Source organism: Canis lupus, chromosome 30 (assembly GCF_048164855.1).
Source record: "Canis lupus baileyi chromosome 30, mCanLup2.hap1, whole genome shotgun sequence".
In the NCBI taxonomy this organism is placed as follows: Eukaryota; Metazoa; Chordata; class Mammalia; order Carnivora; family Canidae; genus Canis; species Canis lupus.
The window spans coordinates 32098618-32122568 of NC_132867.1; the positions used below are offsets into that span (position 1 = coordinate 32098618).

The window sequence follows — 23951 nt, forward strand, 5'->3', positions numbered from 1 at the left end:
GCCCCAGAGCCCATGGCTGTGTGACCTTACAGCGCAGATGGGACTTTGCAGATGTGACCAGGGATCCTCAGATAGTGAGATGACCCTGGATAGTAGGGCTCCGTAGGCCCACTGTGATCACAGGGGTCCTTCAGAGATGGAAGAGGAGAGTCAGACCAGAGAGGTGGCAGCGTGAATAGGCATCAGCCTATCTCTTCAACAAGTGGTGGTGGGAAAACTGGACAGCCGCATGCAGAAGAATGAAACTGGACTACTTTCTTATACCGTACACAAAAATAAGTTCAAAATGGATGAAAGACCTAAATGTGAGATAGGAAGCCATCAAAATCCTAGAGGAGAAGACAAGCATCGACCTCTTTGACCTCAACCATAGCAGCTTCTTACTGCATATATGGTAAAGGAGACAGAAGCAAACATGAGCTATGGGGACTTCATCAAGATAAAAAGCTTCTGCACAGCAAAGGAAACAGCCAACAAAACCAGAAGGCAACCTACGGAATGGGAGAAGATATTTGCAGATGACATATCTGATAAAGGGTTAGTATCCAAACTCTATAAAGAACTCACCAAACTCAACATCCAAAAAACAAATCATTCAGTTAAGGAATGGGCAGAAGGGCAGCCCCGGTGGTGCAGTGGTTTAGCGCCGCCTGCAGCCCAGGGTGTGATCCTGGAGAACCTGGATTGAGTCCCACGTCAGGCTCTCTGCATGGTGCCTGCTTCTGTCTCTGCCTCTCTCTCTCTCTCTCTCTCTGTGTCTCTATGAATAAATAAACAAAATCTTTTTAAAAATTAAAAAGAAAAAGAAATGGGCAGAAGACATGAATAGGCACTTTTCCAAAGAAGACATCCAGATGGCCAAAAGACACAATGAAAAATGCTCAACATCACTGGTCATCAGGGAAATACAAATCAAAGCCACAGTGAGATACCACCTCACACCTGTCAGATGGCTAAAATCCACAACTCAGAAAACAACAGATGTTGGTGAGGATGCAGAGAAAGGGGAACCCTCTTACGCTGTTGGGGGAAACGCACACTGGTGCAGCCACTCTGGAGAGCAGTCCGAAGGTTCCTCAAAAGTTAAAAATGGGAGGCTCAGTCAGTTGAGCATCCAACTCTTGATTTTGGCTCAGGTTGTGATCTCAGGTCGTGAGATCAAGCCCTGCATTGAGCTCTGTGCTCTACGCAGAGTCTTGGGATTCTCTATCTCCCTCTCCCTGGAAACCCCTCCCCCTGTGCGATCTCTCTCTCTCTCTCTCTCAAATAAATAAAATCTTTTTTTTAAACTTAAAAATAGAACTACTCTATGATCCAGCAATTGCACTACTAGCTGTTTACCCAAAGGATACAAAAATACAGACTCGAAAGGGCACGTGCACCCTGATGTTTATAGCAACATTATCAACAATAATCAAAGTATGGAGAAGGCCCAAATGTCCATCGACAGGTGGATAGATAAAGAAGATGTGGTGTGTGTGTGTGTGTGTGTGTGTGTGTCTGTATGTGTCTGTGTGTATATGTAATGGAATATTGCTCCGCCATCCAAAAGAATGAAATCTTGCCATTTGCAACAATGTGGATCTAGCAAGAGTGTGTTATGCGAAGTGAATAAGTTAAAGACAAATACCATATAATTACACTCATGTGGAATTTAAGAAACAGAACAGGTTTCAGGAGGAGAAAAAGAGAAACAAACCATTAGAGACTCTTAACATTAGAACACACACTGAGGGTTGATGGAGGGGAAGTGGTGGGGGCTGGGCATTAAAGAGAGCACTTGTTGTGATGAGCACTGGGTGTTTTATGTCAGTGATGAATCACTGAATTCTCCTCCTGAAACCAGTTTTGCACTGCAAGTTAACTAACTAGAATTTAAGTGAAAATTTTAAAAGAAAGGGGCACCTGGGGGACCCTGTCGGTCAAGTGTCTGACTCTTGATTTTGGGTTCAGGTCCTGGTGATGTCAGGGTGGTTGGAATGAGCCTGTGTCTGGCTCTGCGCTCAGGGCAGAGTCCGCTTGGGTTCCTCTCTTCTCCCTCTCTGCCCCTCTCGCTCTTGCTCTCTTTCTCTCTCTAAAATAAATCGGTAAATTCTCAAAAAAAATTTTTTTAAGAAAAATAAATAAATGGATAGTCAAAAGAGAGAGAGAGAGGAGGAATCAGCCTGTTGTTGCTGAGGGAAGGAGTCAGAGCCAAAGAATGTGGGCTGCTTCTAGAAACTGGAGGACGCAAGGAGCTATTTCTCCCCCCAGAGCTTCCAGAAGGAACACAGCCTGACCAACATCCTGAGTTTAGCCCCAGTGAGACCAGTTTTGAACTCCTGACCTCCAGAACTCTACTAGAGAAATCTCATTGGTTTTAAGACACCAAACTGGTGCTACTTCATCCCAGCATTAATAGGAAACTGATACAGGAAGGAAAAGGAGGTCTCTGGGACTCTGATGGGTGCCCGGCGCTCACCAAGCCCTCGCCCCGGGGGCCCTGCACGGTGCTCCTGGCAGCAGGGCTCCAGTCCTGGGCTCTGCCCTGGGATATGCCAGGCCGCACAGCAGCCACAGCAAGCGAGGTGGGCCTGCCCTGGAGAGCAGCCCCGTTGTGGGCTGCTGCGGCCTGCCCACCGTTGGCCCTGGCTTTCGCCACGCCTGCTGTCAGTTGGCAGGAGTGTGGGGTAGCTGGTTGAAGAATGATCTGGAATGAAGGCCAGCCTGAGCTCCGAGCTGTGGAGACAGTGGGCATTCTGTAAGTAAACAAGTGGCCACAGACTCTTGGTTATGCATCCTTCCGAGGAAGAGCTGGCCAACTGGCCACCATTCTTCAAGATTGAATGCATTTACTGACAACGTGTGGTTTGAGTTTCCTGCTCTGAATTCTGGGACATGCTCTGCATGTTTTTCAAATCTTTCTTTCCACTCCCTGGGCGTTTCTCATTAATCTTTCAATCTCAGAGAAAGGTTCATCATGATTGTGTTTCCTTGCAAGAGCAAAGGCTCCTGTGCTTGCACTCCCCGGCCGAGTCCTGTGAAGTATCTGCTGCAGGGGCTGGAGCTGTGCCTTCCAGGTCACCCCAGGAAGGGGACTCTGACCTTGGCCGTGGTTCCCTGGGGTGGGTGTTACTTTGCTGTTTGTAGTCTTCAGATTTTACTGTGCCTAAGAATCAGCTGGGAAGCTTGTTGCAAATGTGGATTTCCAGGTCTGGGGGGTGTGGCCTGGGCATCTGCATTTCCAGCGCTGCCTTGGCGATTGTGATACGGGGTGGGGGTGGGGGGTCCTTGAGAAACACACAACTCTCATGGAACCCAAAGGACACGTGTCACCCTCCATGTGCCTTTGAGCTTTGCACACCTGGTTTGGGGCATGTGCATGTACCTGTGGAGGTGTACCAGACGCTCCCTTGGTATGAATGCATGTCTGGTACTAACGGAACTCTGGGGCTGATGCACGTCACGTGAGCACCGATTATCAGTGCTCACTTTTGGACCATACTGTTTTCTATCCCTTATTCCTGAAGGGGAAAGTGAGGCACAGACTCTCAAGTTAACCTGCCCACCAGTCATTAAGATAGGACAAGCATCCTGGTTGAGCCAGGCCCTGGCACCCAGGCCCTGTTCATAAGAACTGGAATCTGCAGGCAGAAAGGCAGCTCCAGGCCTCTCTTTTCTTCCACGGACTGTGTCAGTGGGGCCGTGTGTAGTCGAAGGTGGGGGTGAGGGGGACACACACGCCTAGCGATCCAGGTCATAACCATTTCTGCACTCTTACGGAAACAGAGCTGTGGGCATAGTTTGCTGACATGCACGTAAATAATTGTGATCAGATTTTCTCTTTTGACCCTCCCTTTGTCTCTCACCTCCTCCCCCTCCTCTCACTCTGCCCCTTTCAAGACTCCCTTTCCCAGCTCCCTGCTCCTCGAAACCCGAAGGTTCACCTGTACAACGCCGAGCGGGTTCTGAGCTGGGAGCCAGTGTCCCTGAGCAATGACTCGAGGCCCGTGGTCTACCAGGTGCAGTATAAATAGTAAGCCAGATCTTTCTGTTGTCATCTTTATGGGGAGTGGTGGGGGGAGCCCTGGGGTCAGCTGCTCGAGCCTGCCTCCTGGCAGGACGGCCTGCAAAGCCACTGGAAGCAGGTATTCCCCCTGGTACCTGTAAACTCTCCACGGACAGAGACTTCACACCCTCCCACCCACACAGGGGCTTAGACAGCACTGGTGCCAGAGCCTCTGCTGTCTACCCACATGGCTTCTTAGTTGGGTGGGAGACTGTGCTCTCATTGGTTTCGGGAGAGGCTCGTATAAGAGGGCTTCCTGTCTTGAAAGGCCAGGAGGCACCTTTTAGCCTTCATCTTCTTCAGGTTTGAAAATCTGGTTTATTGAACCTGATGGGCCAGCTGTGGCCTACCGAAGAACATGTTCACTAAATCACTACTAATTCTCGATTTCTAAGGGGATTTTTGCATTTCGCACATTATTCTGGCCCCTCCTTCTCTCTCTCACCCCTTTTTACAGTTGATCATCATTTGGTGTGCAACAGAAACATATGGGAAGAAGAAGAAAGGCAAACTCTTAAGGCCTCAGTTGTTACGTGTTTACCTTGTTACACAGGTTAAGTTACTAAGTTAAAAATGATTGGCTAAGTCGTTTTATTTTACCAGTTAAACAAAATTTAAAGAAATGGTAATGCTCAGTGCTTGGGAGCGCATGGTTGATGGAGATGGTGCTGGATGAGGATTAGTTAACACGGCTGCGCTACAGCAGAGTCATCTGCTGTACATCCAGAGTCACAGAAATGCCCACGTCACTTTTCCCCTACGCAGGTGATACAAGCCCCCATCAGAAAAAGAGAAAAAGGGGAGGGGGCACCTGGGTGACTCAGTTGGTTAAGCATCTGACTCTTGGTTTTGGCTCAGGTCAGGACTTCCCAGTTGTGAAATTGAGCCCCATGTTAGGCTCTGTGCTCAGTGTGGTGTCTGCCTCAGGTTCTCACTCCCTCTCACCCATGTGCTCGCTCTCTCTCTCTCTCAAATAAATAAAATCTTTAAAGAAAGCAAAGCAAAGAAAATAAAACCCCCTCATATTCATGAAGATATACCTTGAAGCCTTCATTGTCCATCAGCAGAAAAATGCCAAATCGTGTCATGTTAGCTAGTAGTTGAAAATTAGGCAACTACTAAAAAGGATCATTGTGTGTCATCCGGTAGCAGTGGCAACCGTATAAAATTTGGACTGTATCTCTGGTCAACAACAGGGAAGGAACCTACAAAAATTACAGGCAGTTCATGTTAGAGGAGTGTGTTTCCAGACGACTCCTTTCTCATCTTGGAATGTCCACTGTAACAATATTTGCTTGATAAAAATACACTCTGAACCAGAGTTTTGGGGTTATCTCTGAATTTTGGTTCTCTGTTCCTCAAGTAAGTACCAGTAATCTATAGTACGTGGACCAGTTCACAAGGACCAGCTACATAATTTGTGGGGCCCAGTGCAAAATGAAAATTGTAGGGGGGGTGGGGGGGGCTTTGCTCAGAATTACTGAGAAATTCAAGATGGTGACAGCAGAGCATCAAACTGAGCACCTCTTCCGAGCAGGCCTTTGTGTCCCTGCATGGGTCACACGCCCACGAAGAAGCTGGCCCTACTCAGCATTGAGTAAACATGATATTGTGGAACCAAATAAGGTTTCAGTAACAGGAAATCACAGCTGATACACCGACTGGCATTCCTTAGCCTTGAAGGGGGAAGTACATCTGTGGGTCTAGGGAGCGCCAGGAAACAGTGGAAATATTCTAGTAGAAATATTCCTTACAGCCTTTGACAGTTTCCCATCCCAGATTAGCATGTTTACTTCATTTTCTTTTCTTTTTTCTTTTTTTTTTGGAAGGCATTTTGGAGATAGTTTTTTCAAGGCTAGAGGTTGGTTTTGGTGAAAGAAACAAAAGATGGGGTGACGGTGAACGTACCTATTTGGAAGAGTTGAGGGGTAACGAGAAACTGAAACCAGGGCTGATCGTGTTTTCTTTTCCAATTGCTGATTCGATGATGCGGGAGGGCCTTTGCTCTTGTTTTTGTTTTTCAAGACTTTTACATGTCGGGGATGTTTCAGTGACATGAAATAATTTCATTTTGAGGCTCGTGGGACTTCAAACTTTTCCATCCCACTTCTCTACAGTAAAGCATTACTGAAATTATAAAGGAAGGTGCCTGTCTTCTGGTAGTACAGGAGCCAAAGCCAAAATACTCTGAGCACTGTGGGAAAATTTAAAGTTTAAATCAGGGATTGCAGATAATGTAGCCTACAGGCTGTGTGTGACCCTTGGTGTTTAATTTCTTTTTTTCCCCCAATTAGTGCCAACATTAAAAAGTCTGGAGATTTCACTTTTAAAAACTTGACTTGACCAACCCGGTCTTCTGAAAATGTTTCTTTTCTTTTCTTTTCTTTTCTTTCCTTTTTTCTTTTCTTTCTCTTTTCTTTTCTTTTCTTTTCTTTCTTTCTTTCTTTTTTTACTGATTTTAACAGCAATGCATGTTCTTAACAGAAAGGCGAGACTACCCAGAATTTAAAATTTAAACAACCTAGTGCTCTACAGCCCAAGGATAATCTCTATTCTCCTTTTAGTGTTTCTCTCTCTAGACTTTTTACTAAATGCATGCACTTGGTTTGACAATGTGCCGGTGCATGTGTAAAACTGAAACAAAACTGGGGTTACACTTCTGGGTCCTCCTTCCTTTTTTTTTTTTTTTTTAACCAAACATAGTTAATTAAGTGTAGGAGCACTTTTTCTCATAATTATCTCTGCGTAAACATTTTTACTGCTCGTTTTATTGTATGATGTGTCAGACATGATGTATTTAACTCTTTCCCCACTTGCGGGTGTAGACAGTCCCCAGTTTGTGACTGTTGTCGGTAGTGGCCTCGTACATAAATCACCCGATTGTTTTCTTGCATTTGTAGCAGAGGAATTGCTGGGTCAGAAAGGACACTTAGTGTTTTTGGAAGTGATCCAACAGAGGCTGAACAGCGAAGTCCATAATTGTGCAGGTGTTGAACAAATGATTCACATGGTGCTTACTGGGCACCAGGTCCTGGCTCAGGCACTTCGCTCATGTCTGCTGGTTCAACCTTCATGATACCTCGGGGAGGCAAATACTACAGTTGATCCCCATTTTATAGATAAGGGGACTAAGGAACAGAGAAGCGAAGGAATTGGGATTTGAACCCAGTTATCTGGCTCCAGAATCCATTTGTTCAACCACTATGCTGTGTGCCCTCTCATGGTGAGGGCTGCTTTCCAAATGAGATAATTTCAGGGGCAGAGGCAGGTCGTGATGGACCCATCATGGAAGGGAGCCAGTGTGACTCCCTGGGTGAGACCCAGACTGCCCGCCTAGCAGTAAGAGCCCTGGACAGGAGGCCAGAGTCTGGCTGTGAGCAGGGCCACGCTCTTGAGGCCGTGTTCACTTAAGTGGAACCAACATAACCTTGTTTCTCCCCTTTGCAGAGAGGTGGAGAGGCAGCCTCCAGAACGCAGCTTCCTTTTCCACTCTTCCCCCTAAAACCACTGTCATGTGTCAGCTCTCATTTAAATTTGAATGGCTTGTCCCCCTGTAGGCCCCTTTGGGGAGAAACATTTTTCAAAAGCAGTTCTGAGAAAAGGCCAAGTTTGGAGGAGAGAAGAGGATGGGGAACAGGAGTGGTCCCCACTGGTAAATGGGGAAGTGAGCCTTTGAAATGTGGGGAGCCTTCTGCCCAAGTTCAACAGCTGGGGTCTTCCGGGAAGCAGGTTAGAGTACCTATAAGTATCTGTAGAACTTAAAAAAAGAATACAACCCACTTACTCTTGCTGAAGCACACCGCCAACCTAAGATGGGGGTGCCTGTGCTTGGGGATCTCTCTCCCGAGTAGGATCTGGGCACCCAGCGCTTGGCGGTCATGTGAGTGTGGCAGGCATCTTCCATGGAAGCCCTGGGCACGCATCCTGAAGAGGCCTTCATCTTGCCACTTGCCACTTTGACAGAAGAGTCCCCAGTCGAGTCAGAGGTACACTTAGAAGCACGTGTGATGTGTGAGAGCCAGTGGCAGTGATCCTCAGCCTCATCTCTTCCATGTACCCTGGTCTTGCTTTCTAGGCCAGAGCTGCTGTGTGTGTTCTCTACAGAGAACACTGCCTACTGCCCCCCATTGAGGTTTCTAGCAGCCACCTCCCTGGTTTTCTCAAGTCTGTCACCTAAGGACAGAGGTCAGAGGGGATCCCTGGGTGGCTCAGCGGTTTAGCGCCTGCCTTTGGCCCAGGGCGTGATCCTGGAGACCCAGGATCAAGTCCCACGTCAGGTTCCCTGCATGGAGCCTGCTTCTCCCTCTGCTTCTCCCTCTGCCTGTGTCTCTGCCTCTCTCTCTCTTTCTCTCTCTCTCTTTCTCTCTCATGAATAAATAAATAAAATCTTTTTTAAAAAAAATAAAGGACAGAGGTCGGAGCTGGAGAGTAGAGTCCCATGTGGGGGTGTGGCATTGGGACTCTGGGGAATGCATTGTCATTTACCAGAATATGCCGCCTTGGATTTAGCAGGCTTTTCACATGGGCGAAGCAAACTTTAAATGGACAGCTGTGGGGATACTGGGTTTCTTTGGGGGGATAAAAAAAAAAAAGCCCTAAAATTGACCATAGTGATAGTTGCGTAACCCTGTGTATATACTGGAAGTCATTGAGTTGTGCACTTTGTTATTTTTGTATAAAAATTTTATTTATTTGAGAGAGAGAGAGAGAGCACGAGGGAGGGGAAGCAGAGAGAGAGGGAGAAGCAGCCTCCCTGCTGAGCAGGGAGCCCAATGCGGGACTGGATCCCAGGACCCTGGGATCATAACGTGAGCCGAAGGCAGACACTGCACTGAGCCTCCCAGGTGCCCTGAGCTGTCTGCTTTACCTGAGTGAGTTATTTGGTCTGCACACTGTATCTCAGTAAAGCTTCTTTTTTAAAAAAAATCAGCTCTGGGGGAACTGTTGTGTGTGGGAGAACAGAGAATTCTGTGAAGTGAAGGCCTTTCTTTCCCTTCCAGCGCCTCTGGCAGTCAGTGGTACGACTTCAGTGTGGACAGCATAGGTGTGAACTGTATGAACATCACCACGATGGAGTGTGACTTCACCCCAACCAGCCCTTCACAGGAGTTCCTACCACACTTAAACGTCTCCTTGCGCGTCCGAGCTAAGGTGGGAGACCTGGTTTCCACCTGGGTCAGAGTGCCATGGTTCCAGTACCTTAGGAATGGTAAGTAAGAGAACGTGGCTGTGAAACTTCCTTTATCCTTTCCAGGCTTTCTTCACTTTACTCCTCACTGAGCAGCCTGGACTCCATGCCCCTCCGTCCTGTCCCTCACCCCACACAGCCAGCAAACCGGTGGGGATGATGGTCCAACCCGAGTACTGACCATGGAGGCTGGCACTAGAGGAGTGTGATTTGCTAGCCCAGAGTCTGGCAAGCCACGGCCTGCGGGCCACGTCCGGCCCGCCAACCTGTTGTTGTAAATAAAAAACTATTGTGTAAGAACACAGTTTCACCACCTTTTTTTTTTTTTTTTAATTTTTTTATTTATTTATGATAGTCACAGAGAGAGAGAGAGAGAGAGAGAGAGGCAGAGACACAGGCAGAGGGAGAAGCAGGCTCCATGCACCGGGAGCCTGATGTGGGATTCGATCCCGGGTCTCCAGGATCGCGCCCTGGGCCAAAGGCAGGCGCTAAACCGCTGCGCCACCCAGAGATCCCTTCACCATCTTTTAATAATGTATGGTCTGTGGATGCTTTTCAAGCTACAGCAGTAGAGCCGGATGGTTGCAACAGGAATCGTCTGGCCTGCGAAGCCTAAATTTATTTGAGCACTTTACCGAAAATGTTTGCTGACCTCTGGGCTGGACGAGACACTAGTGTATTGGCTTCACCGATCACCCTTATCTCTTCTGGCACAACTTCCTTTATGATCAAGAAAAGCTTTAACTCAGCCTTGAACAGTGCCTGGCACATAGTGGATATTCAATAAAGACTTGCTTGAATGAGCACATGTGCTCCCAGAAATTGGAAGGGGGCGTAAGAATCGACAGATGCGAGCTTGTACATTCGCTCCTTCCACAATTCATCTTTCACATGTGCCCCGTGTTTCTTCAGTGTTCGTGGTTTACGCAGACATCAAGTATGGGATCCCGATTCAAACAAGCTAAACAGAAGCATAAGACAGTTGAGGGAATGTGGTCACCATCTAGCTGTTTGATAGTCTATTAGCAATTAGTGTTAGTTTATCTTAGGTATTCTATGTTATTATAATCTTAGGTATTATAAGGGGGGGCCCTATCCTTTAGAGACACATGCTATTTCCACTAGAAAATGGAAATGGTATTTCCACATGAAATGATGCGATGTTTCGGATTCATTCAAAATATCCCAGGGAGAAGGAGGGTTGAAGGCAAAGGGGATGGGCACGGGAGGAATAGAATTGGCCATGACTTGACAGTTGATAAAAGTTGGGCAAAATAAATAAATAAATAAAAGTTAGGCGATGAGTACATGCCTTGTTGTTAGGATCTTCCCTCTACTTTCTACGTGTTTGAAATTTTCTGCAATAGGAAGCTGAAAAGGACAATCAACGGTTTGTGCCAAATGATGCAGGGATGGAAAGAGAAGACAGGTCATTTACTACAGACAAGTCGTTTGTCCTCGAGTAGAGGACCAGCACACGTCTGAGCTATGAAATGTCACCTCGGTGGCAATTAAAGAAAAAAAAATGTAGTGGGGGTCCCTGGCCATAGCCCAGGAGAAGAGGAATGGAAATAGAAGGTAGGGCCTGTTGTGAAAGTCCTTGGTCCGGTGCCAGCCATCAGTTGCTCTCCGTCGTCCCGGTCCGAGCTGAGCAGCAGTGCTCCCAGGTCGTTCCTGGCTGGGATGTCATCCTCTGCCCCTCACTTGTAAAGTCTCAGGCAGCGGTGTCCTCGGATCCCATCGCTGTGTTCACCACTTGTACACTCGGGCTGGATCACCAACGCGATGATGCTTTACCAAGCGTTTGGCCAGAGAGGAGGAGATGGCTGCAGGGGGCAGGCTGTGACGTCACGTAGACCTAGGTTCAAATCCCAGCTCTGCTGCTTCCTGACTCTGGGCAACCAGGGTCACTCCAGGCTTCTCTTTCTCCCTGTGGGAAGTGAAGATGACCTTCTGTGGCTGGGATACAGATCTGGGTGGACACGTGGACTATCCACATTGCCTGGTTTACAGCAATAGCTTAGTACATGGAAGCTGCTACCAACTATTATCTACAGACAATCGAGTCTTTCTCCAATGTGTTGAGAGAAGGTCGATTGTTTCCCCCTCAAGAGACAGGCTTATCAGGTTGGTACCAGACTCCAGATCTGTGACTCTCAGAAGGGCAGGTCTCCCAGCACTGGCCTTCTGGGAGATCAAGTGACTGGTCACAGCTGGCACCCTGGCTTCCAGGCCCACTCCCATGTGTAAGTCACAGAAAAGTCTCGAGAACATGTCCTACCAAGGTGAGAGGCCTGTAGCAGGCAAGTCAGCGCCTTCTCAAGCTCCAGTCACTTGGCTGTGATAGGAAAGCTTGTAAACACGTGGGCCAGCATCTGTGAGTAGGTTTTAACAAAACTTTTTCGTCACATGAGGCCAATCCACTCACATTGCTCTGGCTGGCAGTGGGCCAGGCTGGCCCGGTGTCTGTCTAGACATAGTTCCTCCACCAGAAGAAATGAGATCGGAGGGCACAGCTGCAAACCTTGCAGGGACCAATTCCTTTTGCACAGAGTAGGGTGGCCCAAGCAGATGCCTGAGCCTTGCCCACCCGGGAGAGCCCAGGCAAGAGCTCGGAAGCACAAGAAACATCCTTCCGCTACTGTGAACGTGGGACTGTTCACAGTGATCCATCTGATCGATCGCCTGCACATGTCAACCGTGCAGAAATGAGCCTCTTAGAACTTGTAGGACCTGAATTATACTTCGATCTGAGTTCCTCCAGTTAAGCACATGGTTTAAATGCTTGTTTGATGAATCCTGGAACCCTTCATCTATAGGAGTTCATGAGTCACAGTCTTGGCTGTCCTATGAACTATATAAAAAGCTTCAACAAATAGACTTCTGATGCCAATATTTCTCTGTCACTTTATTTATTTATTTATTTATTTATTTATTTATTTATTTATTTATTTATTTATTTATTTTTAAACATTTTAAAAAAATTTATTCATGAGAGACACACACACAGAGAAAGAGAGAGATGCAGAGACACAGGCAGAGGGAAAAGCAGGCCCCATGCAGGGAGCCTGAGGCGGGACTCGATCCCAGGTCTTCAGGATCACACCCTGGGCTGAAGGCAGAGCTAAACTGCTGAGCCACCTGGGCTGCCCCTCTGTCACTATATTTAAACATAGCAGGACAATGAGCTAGGAGACATGGATCTAAAGGTTTGTAAACACCACTTTTTTCACTTATAAAGAAATTATAAGGGCTGTGCTTGGGTGTATCAGTCAGTTAAGCATCTGCCTTTGACTCAGGTGATGATCTCAGGGTCCTGGAATCAAGCCCTGCCTCAGGTTTTCTGTTCAGCAGGAAGCCTGCTTCTCCCGCTCCCTCTGCCTGCTGCTCCCTCTACTTGTGTGTGCACTCTCTCTATCTCTCTCTCTCTTTCTCTCTGTCAAATAAATAAAATCTTTAAAAAAAAGAAATTATAAGAATGTATATTAAAAATAAATATACACAGTAGATAGATAGTAGGTAAGGACTAACAAAATCCTCTCCTCCTCTGCCTAAAAACTTGATCTTCAGCTGACCTCTCAGCTATCTCTGGAAATCTGATCAAGGTGGCTTGTTGGCCATGTCCCTAGGCAGTGTCATCACTTATGTCAAAATGACCCTTGATTGATAAACTGCATCTCCCTTGGGGCCATGTTAAATACCTTTTAGGGATCCGGGTCTTTGGGTTGAGTGCAGCAATTCTTAAAACTGTGCATGTCCCTCACGGGGACTCTGGAAGCTTCCTGCAGAGTTATCCTAAGAGATCTTGGCTCTTGGGGCTTTGAAGCCTGAGAGGCTCCAGTACTTGCCTGTCGTGGGTCTTGCTCTCTGCATGGAAGCTGTGTCCTAGGGTAGGGGATTGTGGAGAGACTGGCTCTGGGCCACCACATGGACTGTTGCCAGAGCCATCCATCCACTGAAGGCAAGAAGCCCCTTGTGGTGCACCATGGCCCTCCTGGACCTCCTGCCCCTTGGCTGCCCACGTTAAGCTTGTACCCCAAGCAGTCTCTACTAGTCTTGAGCATCTGAATGTGATCTCATTGCATTTATAAATACATGTGTGTGTGCATGTGTGTACACACTATAAATATAAAATTATGTTGTAGTGGGACGCCTGGGTGGCTCAGCGGTTGAGCATCTACCTTCAGCTCAGGGTGTGATCCCGGGGTCGTGGGATTGAGTCCTGCATTGGGCTCCCTACAGGGAGCCTGCTTCTCCTTCTGCCTGTGTCTCTGCCTTTCTCTCTGTGTCTCTCATGAATAAATAAATAAAGTCTTAAAATAAAATAAAATAAAATAATGTCTGCTATACTTTAGACTTCGATGAACAGAAAAAGTATGTATAAAATATATGTATATATTCATATATATTTTTTTTGTTTGTGTTTGCTATTCTATTTCAGTGACCGTTGGGCCTCCTGAGAACGTTTGGGTGACTCCAGGAGAAGGCTCCCTTGTCATCAGGTTTTCCTCTCCCTTTGACATCTCTCCCTCCTCTGCCACTTTTTTGTATTACGTCCATTACTGGGAAAAGGGCGGAATCCAAAAGGCAAGAGCATTTTTTTCTACTTTGTTTTGCTTTTCTTTCCTTTGATTCAGCGAAAGAAAGTGTACTTGACACTGGATGAGAAGGACAGAGCATCCCAGTGTTGCCTTAGAGTCTGGGCCCTGAACCACTTTTCATCCTTCCCCCGGACACCCGAGTCTCTGCTCCCTGTGCGGAGCTTCCCCTTCCGCCAGGTGGATCTGAAGGCCCCTCCCTGCCTGACAGCACCCTAGCCCCACTGTTTGGGATGCTCACGGTACCCCTGTGGCACTCTAAAGCGTGGAGAAGGTTCTAGAGGGCCTGTTTCTACAACAAGGAGTCCACCACTGCAGTCTGCAAGGTTTATAGAAATTGCTCTGGTTTGAATGGCTTGCAAGGAAACCATATATGAACAGGCAAAAAGTCCACTGGGAGGAGAGAGAGCCTCTTAGGGAGAAGGATGGAGGAAGATTCGGGATGTCTGGGGAACTACAAGTGCCGGGATCCGTCAGAAATGCAGGAGGGGCTGTAAGGCTCACAAAGATGTGTCAGATCAGCAGGGCCTGGTCCCCCCTACGTAGTATAAGGGAAGATGCTGGCCTTAAATTGTCTACGGTGCCTGATTGTCCAAGCTGCACCTCATGAGGTTTTATCATGTTTATCTCATCAGGTTTTATGTAAGCTTCAGGGTTTCCTAAATTCAACAGTCTTATAATTTTTTTGTTTTATTTTTTGGCTTTCCGGTTTTATTGTGAGATAACTGACATTCATCACTAAGTATAAGGGGTACAGCATGATGGTTTGGACTTACGTATATTATAAAATGCTTATAGCTTTTTATAATAATAAGAGCTTATGTTTATCGAGAGCCTTCTTTGTATGGGGCCCTGGGCCAGGCATTTTAGCTACATCATCTCATTTAATCTTTGTACTGAGCCGAGTCACAGAGAAGGAAACCAAGTGTTTGAGTAACTTGCCCAAGGTCAGCAGCACAGCGGTGTGAAACATCTGAGCCTAGAATCCATGCTCTGTACTTTTTCTCTTACATAGTTTACATTTGCACTTCCTCCTTGTTTCTTAATAGTCTAAAAACATTGAGGAAGGCAAAATTCACTGAAGAAGAGACTCTTATCATATGGGGAAAAAGGAAATAATTACTTCTCTGAATCAAGAGATCAAGGTCTGGGCAACTAGAATAGAGAAGGGCCTGGTCTGGAAGATTCCAGAAGGGATTCTCCCCCCCCCCCCGCCCCCGCTCCCCAACCAGAGCAGCTATACTTTGGATTTCTATGAACAGAAGACTCTAGGGCTCACATGAGTTTGAGAGCCACCAAAATATCCCCATCCCATCTGTGAGTCTATGTCCCCAGGAACAACCCCTAGATTTGCTGGAAGGACCCATGGGACCTTCCCATGGTTGTGTTCATGGCTATGGTTTATTATTATTATTTTTTAATTTATTTATTTATGATAGTCAGAGAGAGAGATTGAGGCAGAGACACAGGCAGAGGGAGAAGCAGGCTCCATCCACCAGGAGCCCGATGTGGGATTCGATCCCGGGTCTCCAGGATCGCGCCCTGGGCCAAAGGCAGGCGCCAAACCGCTGTGCCACCCAGGGATCCCCATGGCTATGGTTTATTATAGAAGAAGGACACAAAGCAAAATCAGCAAGGGGAAGAGGCACATGGGCCAAACTCCAGAGGAATCCAGATACAAGTTTCGAAGAACTTTCTCCCAAAAGACTCAGACAGGACACACTTAATTCCTCCAACAACAAACCGTGAGGACATGTGAAATGTCCTCTGGGGAATCTTATCAGAGACTCTGCGCCCAGGGGCTTTATTGGAAATACAGGCCTCTTTTCCCTAGCACATATCAAAATTCCAGACTCCTAGAAGGAGAGCAGGTGTTCAGAATAAAAAAACATTGTTTGTATGATAAGATGCCAATACTAGTTAGGGAACGGGGGTAGGGGACGCAGAGAGGGGACACTTCTGGATTCCAAGTTCCCAGATGCTAGCGATGGTTACCCTTGCAAGCAGGCCCTCCAAGGACAGTGGTCTCAGGTCTCTGCAATCTGTTATTCTAAATTCTAGAAATGCCAGCTGGTGGCTGAAATAAACCCCAAAGGAAGTTTGTACTTAAAATTGCTTTATGTGGTGGGGCACCTGGTTGGCGAAGTTGTTAGGCACCAGACTCTTTGTTTTGGCTCAGGTCATGATCTCCAGGTTATGGGTTCAAGCCCAAGTTGGGCTCCTCGCTCACCAGGGAGTCTGCTTGGGATTCTCTCCCTTTCCCTCTGTACCCCCCCACACCCCGCTCACACACACACACACACTCTCTCTCTCTCTCTCTCAAATAAATAAATCTTTTTTAAAAATGCTTTACAAGCAAAAATTTTTCTCCTCTGCCCTCGTAGTCCATCACCATTAAACAGAAGAAAAAAAAATCATCTATGATCCTACTATTCCTAAGTAATATGATTATTTTATATTTTTAAAAATAAGATGTTCTGCATACAGTGATTTTCAGGAACCACTATAGCAGCTTCATCTCCACGTTACTGAGCATATTTTATACCACCGTTTCAAATGGCTATAGCATTTTCTCCTGCATCTCAAAATAGGAAAGCAATCCCTTAGAAGAAATCCTATATTGCCATAATGTATTTTTCCCGTTTCCCTGTGGAATGATGGCAACTTTGTCCAGGAGAGTAAGAAGCCGTTGACCAGAGGGATCCAGATGGGGGTGTTGATGAGGCCCATGAGGGAGCCAGTGGCATCAGGGACAGAACATGGGAAGGAGACAGGATCCTCAAGAATCTGAGATCCAGCTGTGTCCCCAGCTACATAACTCACCAAGATTGTGTTGACCAAAACTCTGTAAGAGAGGCCTCAGCACATTTCAGTTAAAACTGGAAGGAGACTGGGAACTAAAGGAACATTATTTCCCATGATGATTTTTTTTTCTCTTTTCGTTGACTACCTACCTTGAAGTATCTAGAATACGTTGACCATGAAGTACAAAATAGTGATTTTGAAGTAAATGCACTGGGCATTAAAGCTATTTTGTTTATTTTCAAATTTTTTTTTTACTTATTTATGTATTTTATTTATTTATGTGTTAGAGAGAGAGTGCGCAGGTGGAGAAGGAGGGGGACGAGCAGACTCCTCGCTGAGCGTGGAGCCCAACGTGAGGCTCTATCTCACAACCCTGAGATCATGACCTGAGCTGAAATCCAGAGTTGGAGGCTTAACTGACTGAGCCATCCAGGTGCCCCACTTAAGCAATTTTAAAGGAGAAAATTTCATCCTAGACATTGGAATTGGCTAAAATCCCAGTGGCAGGCCCTCCACTGCCACAGCGGGTGGGCCCTCCGAGGGCCCAGAAACACATCTCTGAAGCCATCAGTGTCTTTCTCCACACGGCTCACCGGATTTCACATATAAACTGTGTCCACTGCAAGCCAGTGACTCTCTCAAGACAGAAACTCTTTATTCTTTGGTTTTGATGTTCCCTGCGGATTTGAGGAAATATTGGAAAAGGTAGAAGGGGCTCAACCGTGTGTGTTCAGGTAATTTTCATATGTGCTTGTTGGTGTTTTTTATATAGGTTAAAGGCCCTTTCAGGAGCAACTCCATTGTGTTGAATGACCTGAAGCCCTTAAGAGAATATTGTTTACAAGTCAAGGCGCAACTGGTTTGGACAGTTTCAAAGCTCTCTAGACTCGGACATTTAAGCAACGTATCTTGCTACGAAACAGCAGCAGATGGTAACGTAGGACACCTCACGGCCTTTCTGAGCTGGGACAAGAATCCTCCCCAAGTAGTGAAATCAGGGATGGCTTACTAGGTGGAGGGACGTAGGAGTGGGGATACCCAGAGAGAAGGGCAAGAAGCAAGGACAATCTCCTTGCTGAGAAGGAAGGAGAAGCTGAGATCAACAGTAATAACAGCCCCAAACAGCTAACGGTGCTTGCTTGATTTTAGGATTGCCTCTACTAGCTACTCATTCAGGCATGTGAGGCTGGGTGGAGGAGGGACAGTATGTGTCCATTTCATGAGGACAGTGAAGCCTCTAAGCAGTTGGTAGATCAAGAATGACCTGATATTTATTTCCCGTGTGGGATGAGCCTCTTGTTCACTTTTGTGTCCTCTTCTTAGCCACTACCAAGCTTCAGCAAATCATCATAATTGCCGTGGGAATCTTTCTGTTGCTGTTGGCACTGGCAGGGGCCTGTTTCTTCCTGGTCCTGAAATACAAAGGCCTGATAAAATACTGGTTTCACTCTCCGCCAACCATCCCATTACAAATAGAAGAGGTACGTATGCACATGTCTAGTGGGTGACATCTTAGCACTCCACGGCCCCCCTGGTAATGCCTAAGGGTATGGCAGGGGACAAAGCCATGGGCATAGAGAGTTGAGTTAAAAAGTGGTATAGGGCAGGGGTGCCTGGGTGGCTCAGTTGGTTGAACATCCCGCTCTTGATCTTGGCTCAGGTCTTGAGCTCATGGTTGTGAGTTCAAGCCCCACGTTGGGCTCTGCGCTGGGCATGAAGCCTATTTTTAGAAGGGTTATTTGTACACCCGGGTTCATAGCAGCATTATTCACAACAGCCAAATGGTGCAAGTGACCTAAGTTTCCGTCACTGGACGAATGGATAAGCAAAATGTTGTCTATCCATACAGTGAAATGTTATTCAGCCATAAAAAGGAAGGAGTTTCTGACCCAACGTGAATGGACCTTGAGGATATTATGGTAGATATTAAACCGGTCACAAAAAAGAGAAATACTGTGTGATTCCACTTCTATAAGATACTTGGAGGAGTCAAATTCATAGAGGCCATTCAAAGTAGAGTGGCGGGTACCAGGGTCTGGGCAGGGAGGAAGAAGTGGGGAGTTAGTCTTTCATGGGGATGGTATTTTAGTTTTGTAAAATAAAAACAGTTCCAGAGATGGTGGTGAGGGTTGTACAGCCGTGTGAACGTATTTTATGCTACTGAGTCGTACACTTAAAAGCGGTTAAGATGTAACTTCTATGTTATGTGTATTTTCCCGCGATTTAAAACACTTTTTTAATGGCATGAAGTTGGTGAAAAAAGGTAGCCAGTTCCTGGCCTGGCCAAGAAATTGGCACATGAGCCCCATGCCTTTGGGAGAAAGCCCCCAGGGAGCCTGGCAGAGGATAGGGAGGTGGCAAAGACAGGGGTCTAGAGCATGGGCTGTGGGTCAGATGTGTGCACTTAGAAGGATTCTAGGGCAAACGCACCCAGGGCTGTGAGTACAGAGCCTTGCACGCCGAGAGCTCCCTGGATGTTACTGGTATTTTGAAAGACCTGAGGAAGGAGGGTGGACGGGGTCTCGTGGGACAGTGGATTTCCTGCACAGCCCCACCCGCCCCGAGGCTCTGAGGTGGCCTGGCCCTCCGAGGACACCATGGGGGACACGCTTAGGGTCAGAAGTGAGCCAACAGAAGATCATTTAAAAGGATTTGCTTCTGGAAATTTATTGGCAGCAAAATCGGGGCAAAGGTACTGGAAACAGAATCGCACTCTGTTACACCTCGACAGAGTAGGCGTTAGATAAAGTCCAAGTTTGCGGAGAAAGAGCAGTGCTTCCAGAAAGAGCTATATGTTGTGCCCAAGATCACAAATCCGAGAAACCGCCAAGGAGCCGACACCGATGCAAGCACACGAAGGTTTATTTACAAGCTCGAGCCTGGGTCCAAGTGTACCCGACGCAGCGGAGCAGGGACTTGGACCCCGAGACTAAGAGGCTTAGCAACTTTATAGGGGCCAGTGGCCAATGGGATACGCAGAGAGTTGCGCAGTCATGCTGGTCCGCTGAACCGGATTTCTGGTTAGGGTGTGCCCTGGTCTGACTAGGGCGGGGTAGTGCCCTCAGTAATAAGCAGGTCAGCACAAGGCGGGTGCAGCCCAAACTAGAGTCAGTCCTGCTCTGCTTGTCCAGGGGTAGGGGATTTTGTTTAATTTCCTGGGTCCCACACTGTAGTCCCTCATCTTCCTTCCCTTGTCGGGGTATTTAAAGTACACAGACATAATACAAATTACATGTTCAGGGGCCCCTGGGTGGCTCAGTGGTTGAGCGTCTGCCTTCAGCTCAGGTCATGATCCAGGGGCCCCGGGATCGAGTCCCGCATCAGGCTCCCCATGGGGAGCCTGCTTTTCCCTCTGCCTGTGTCTCTGCCTCTCTGTGTGTCTCTCATGAATGAATGAATGAATGAATGAATGAATGAATGAATGAATGACAAGTTACATGGTAATTTCCCTCCTAGAACCTCCATGCAGATCCTGCATGATTCCAGCCACTTGAGGCCTCCAGAGTAGTCAGCCTCATAGAAGTGATACGGGAGAGCTTGGATCTTGTCTGACAAAGTCAAAGAATGAATCTCATGGACATGAGAGTCATGGGAGTGAGCCAAGTGACAGAAGTTTATTAAGCAGACATACAGGGAAAGCTCCCCACAGGGTGGCCAGTGGGGGCCTTCACGTCTCTCTTTTATAGGAAACTGACCAGGGTGCTTGGTAAATTTCCTGTCCCTACCAGGGTGGATATTTAGAACAAACAGGTGGACTTGTAACTATCATAATAACAAACAAGATGTTTTTGTAAATATCATGAGCCCAAACAAGGTGCTCCCTTCTCTCTGGTTAACATCTCCTCCATAACATTTGTCTACATCTGGGGTTTCAGTGAGCCTAGTCCGGTAGCCCATGGCCTTGAGGTTCTTATGCAGTCTTGGTTTGAGCAGGGACTATTTTTAAATATTTTTTTAAATGTGTTTATTCATGAGAGAGAGAGAGAGAGAGAGAGAGGCAGAGATACAGGCAGAGGGAGAAGCAGGCTCCATGCAGGGAGCCCGACGTGGGACTCGATCCTGGGACCCCAGGATCAAGCCCTGGGCTGAAGGCAGGCGCTAAATCACTGAGCTGTCCCTGAGCAGGGACTATTAATAACACTTTAATGGCATATTTCTGTGATTGCTTAGTAACCATTAGAAGGGGGGGTACCCCCTAACATTTTGGAACCAGGGAACCAGGTTTATTTTTCCTGTTTCTGTCTTATCTCTGTTTTCTTGGGATTGGTAGGAGCCTGACTCTGGGGCCTTTCCCTAATCTTTCCTTGCCTCGCCCTGTCTGCCCCTAACTCGTTCCTACATCAGAAGCAGGGGTGGAGGGCAACCCCAGTGGCTCAGCAGTTTAGCGCCGCCTTCAGTCTGGGGAGTGATCCTGGAGACCCGGGATCGAGTCCCATGTCGGCTCCCTGCGTGGAGCCTGCTTCTCCCTCTGCCTGTGTCTCTGCCTCTCTGTGTCTCTCATGAATAAATAAATGGAATCTTGGGAAAAAAAAAAAAAAAGAAGCAGGGGGTGGAATGTGGTTGCCAGGGGCCAGGGAAGAGGGGCTCGAGGGGATGCTGTTCATTGGGTCTGAAGTTCCAGTTACGCACGATGAGTAAGTCCTGGAGATCTGCTGTACCTCATCGTGCCTATAGTTGGTACCGCATTGTGCACTTAGAAATTTATTAAGAGGGCAGCCCAGGTGGCTCAGCAGTTTAGCATTGCCTTTAGCCCAGGGCATGATCCCGGGGTCGTGGGATCGAGTCCCACATCGGGCTCCTTGCATGGATTCTGCTTCTCCCTCTGCCTGTGTCTCTGCCTCTGTCTCTCATGAATAAATAAGTAAAATCTTTTAAAATTTTTATTAAGAGGGTAGAACTCATATTAAGTGAGTTCTCTCTCTCTCTTTCTCTCTCTCTCTCACTCACACACACACACACACACACACACAACCCCCAACCTTCCCTGGTTAATATTTTCACAAAATAACAGCCTTCAGTGGGACTCAGAATCTTCCTTGCATTTGTCTCTCCCTCACAGTAGAACAACCAGCAGGTCGCTAGGAAGTGAATTTACTACTAGTTTTTCCTGTGGGGTGTGGCTCTAAAACAGAGTTTCAGTTCACTTTCCTGGGAAAGTGTGAAAAATATGTATCAAAGGGCACTGAAGTTACATGAGAAGAGTGAATCAGGTTTCACTCATATTTTTGAGGTTTCAGAAGTGCACATGATTGGTTTATGTTCTCGTCATGAGTAAGCTCTCAGCTCACTGTGTTGCAGTGTCTCTTGGCACGTCCAAGAGCAAGGCATGGGTTTCTGGGTCACTCAGCAGTGAAATGATGGCTCAGCCTAGAGCAGGGGTGGGAGGGGAAGGGCAGATAGAGACCTCATGAGGCCCCTCTCCGTCTCTCCCCGGCCCAGAGCCCCACTTCTCTGCTCTCTGCTCCGTGTGTGTTGTGTGAAACAGAAGCAACCAGAGTGGAGGGGCTGAGGAAAACCTGGCGAACTTTCCCTCTCTTCCCCTTTAATGAGTGAACCAGATGCCCCACATCCTCCGAATTCCAGAGACGTTTTGGGAAGAGCCACCCCCGAGCCTGCAGCAAGTGCAGCAAGTCAGGCCTCGCTTCTCCCGAGCTCTGGTGTGATCTTGGTTGGCCATTGGATTCGTGTTCAGGTTACTACTGATGTGAAGGGTGTTCTTGTTTGTTTGATTGATTGGTTTTTAAGATTTTATTTATTTATCATGAGAGACCCAGAGAGAGAGACAGAGACATAGGCAGGGGTAGAAGCAGGCTCCCTGCAGGAGCCTGATGTGGGACTCCATCCCAGGACCCCGGGATCATGACCTGAGTCAAAGGCAGATGTTCAACCACTGAGTCACCCAGGTGCCAAGCTTCTCTTGTTTTAGAAGTTGTGGTAATGGTGGTCAGCATAGGATCGCACACCTAGGGAAAATAGGCCTGTGCCGCCGCAGCTAAGAGTCAAGTGGAAGGTCTGCTCTTTTGAACTGATAAAACTAATAACAATGTTGGTTTTCAACCTTTTCTAGTATTTAAAGGACCCAAGCCAGCCTATCTTAGAGGCCCTGGACAAGGACAGCTCGCCAAAGGATGACGCCTGGGACTCTGTGTCCATAGTTTCGTTTCCAGAGAAGGAGCGAGAAGATGTTCTCCAAAGCACTTTGAACTAAAACTCTGGTCCAGTCAGCCAGCCTGTGGGATGAGAGCTCTGAGCCATTGAAGCTGCTGACGTTCCTGTCAGGACTTTACGGAGCCCTGCATTCCATAGTCCTGCCCCCAGAAGCCCGATGGTGCTTTGGAAGATGTAACAGGTCTCATGGGGGAGGCACACTTATTTTTTTTTTCCTTTAAACTAAGGGTTTTCTAATCATACAAGTTTCCAGAATTATTATACAGAGATATCCCAGAAAAATTAAGATTTCTCTTAAACACTAAAAAGCCATGCAATTATTTGTCAGCAAAATGGCTCTGACACACCTGATGTTTTGCTCATTGGCAGCCGGGACACGGGGTCCTCTCCTTGACTGGACCCCTCGAGCAGATCACATAACCTGTCTGTCTCAGCCTGTCCCAACAAGGGACAATGAGTGGCCCTTCTTCATATCCAGTCTCTCAGCTTAAAATGTGATTAGTCCTGTAAATATTATCCTGCGATTTAAGCCTTTTTTTTTTTTCAGGCTAGGGAATAAAAGATTGTGTAATTAACTTTTTACAAGTCAATGTGAATGTTGTGCTGCTTTCCACTTTATTTTGGCCTTCTTTATTTTCTGCAAAGTTCCAACTCCTAAAAATCACTATATCTGCATTTTCGTTTTCTTAAGTGATACCCAGTGGAGCTACCAAGGCCTCATGATCACTCAGAGGGAACAGTCTGCGTGCATCCCTTGGTTCCTTAGGCAGGTATAAAGGGCACTTTATTTATTATTATTATTATTATTATTATTATTATTATTTATTCATGAGAGACACAGAGAGAGAGAGAGAGAGGCAGAGACACAGGCAGAGGGAAAAGTAGGCTCCATGCAGGGAGCCTGACGTGGGACTCGATCCCGGGTCTCCAGGATCACACCCTGGGCTGAAGGCGGTGCTAAACTGCTGAGCCACCCGGGCTGCCCTAAAGGGCACTTTCAGAAGCTGCATGAGCACTTCACTTTTTAGGAGTTGTGTGTTGACCAAGGCAGGGGCTTGTAGACAGTAAAGAGAATTCGCTGATGGACAACAGTGATACCCACGGGGCATTGCACTCTTCTGATGAGGGAAGTATTGACAGGTTC

The 23951-nt window shown here is 47.1% G+C and overlaps 1 protein-coding gene across 4 annotated transcripts in view; it reads left to right on the plus strand.

Moving 5' to 3' along the window:
* Positions 1–23392, plus strand: part of IFNGR2 (interferon gamma receptor 2) — a 29179-nt gene extending 5787 nt beyond the window's left edge. For 2 of the 4 annotated variants that reach the window (XM_072806809.1, XM_072806807.1), the window contains exons 2-7: positions 3883–4015; positions 9049–9257; positions 13678–13823; positions 17412–17571; positions 17963–18120; positions 22707–23392. In XM_072806809.1, the coding sequence (XP_072662910.1) occupies positions 3883–4015; positions 9049–9257; positions 13678–13823; positions 17412–17571; positions 17963–18120; positions 22707–22847 (947 nt within the window). In that variant the 3' untranslated portion in view covers positions 22848–23392. Of the gene's footprint in view, positions 1–2679; positions 2741–2944; positions 3105–3882; positions 4016–9048; positions 9258–13677; positions 13824–17411; positions 17572–17962; positions 18121–22706 lie in introns of those variants that run through there. The other 2 variants (XM_072806810.1, XM_072806808.1) reach the window with 2 other exon arrangements.
* Positions 23393–23951: the final 559 nt, after the last annotated feature.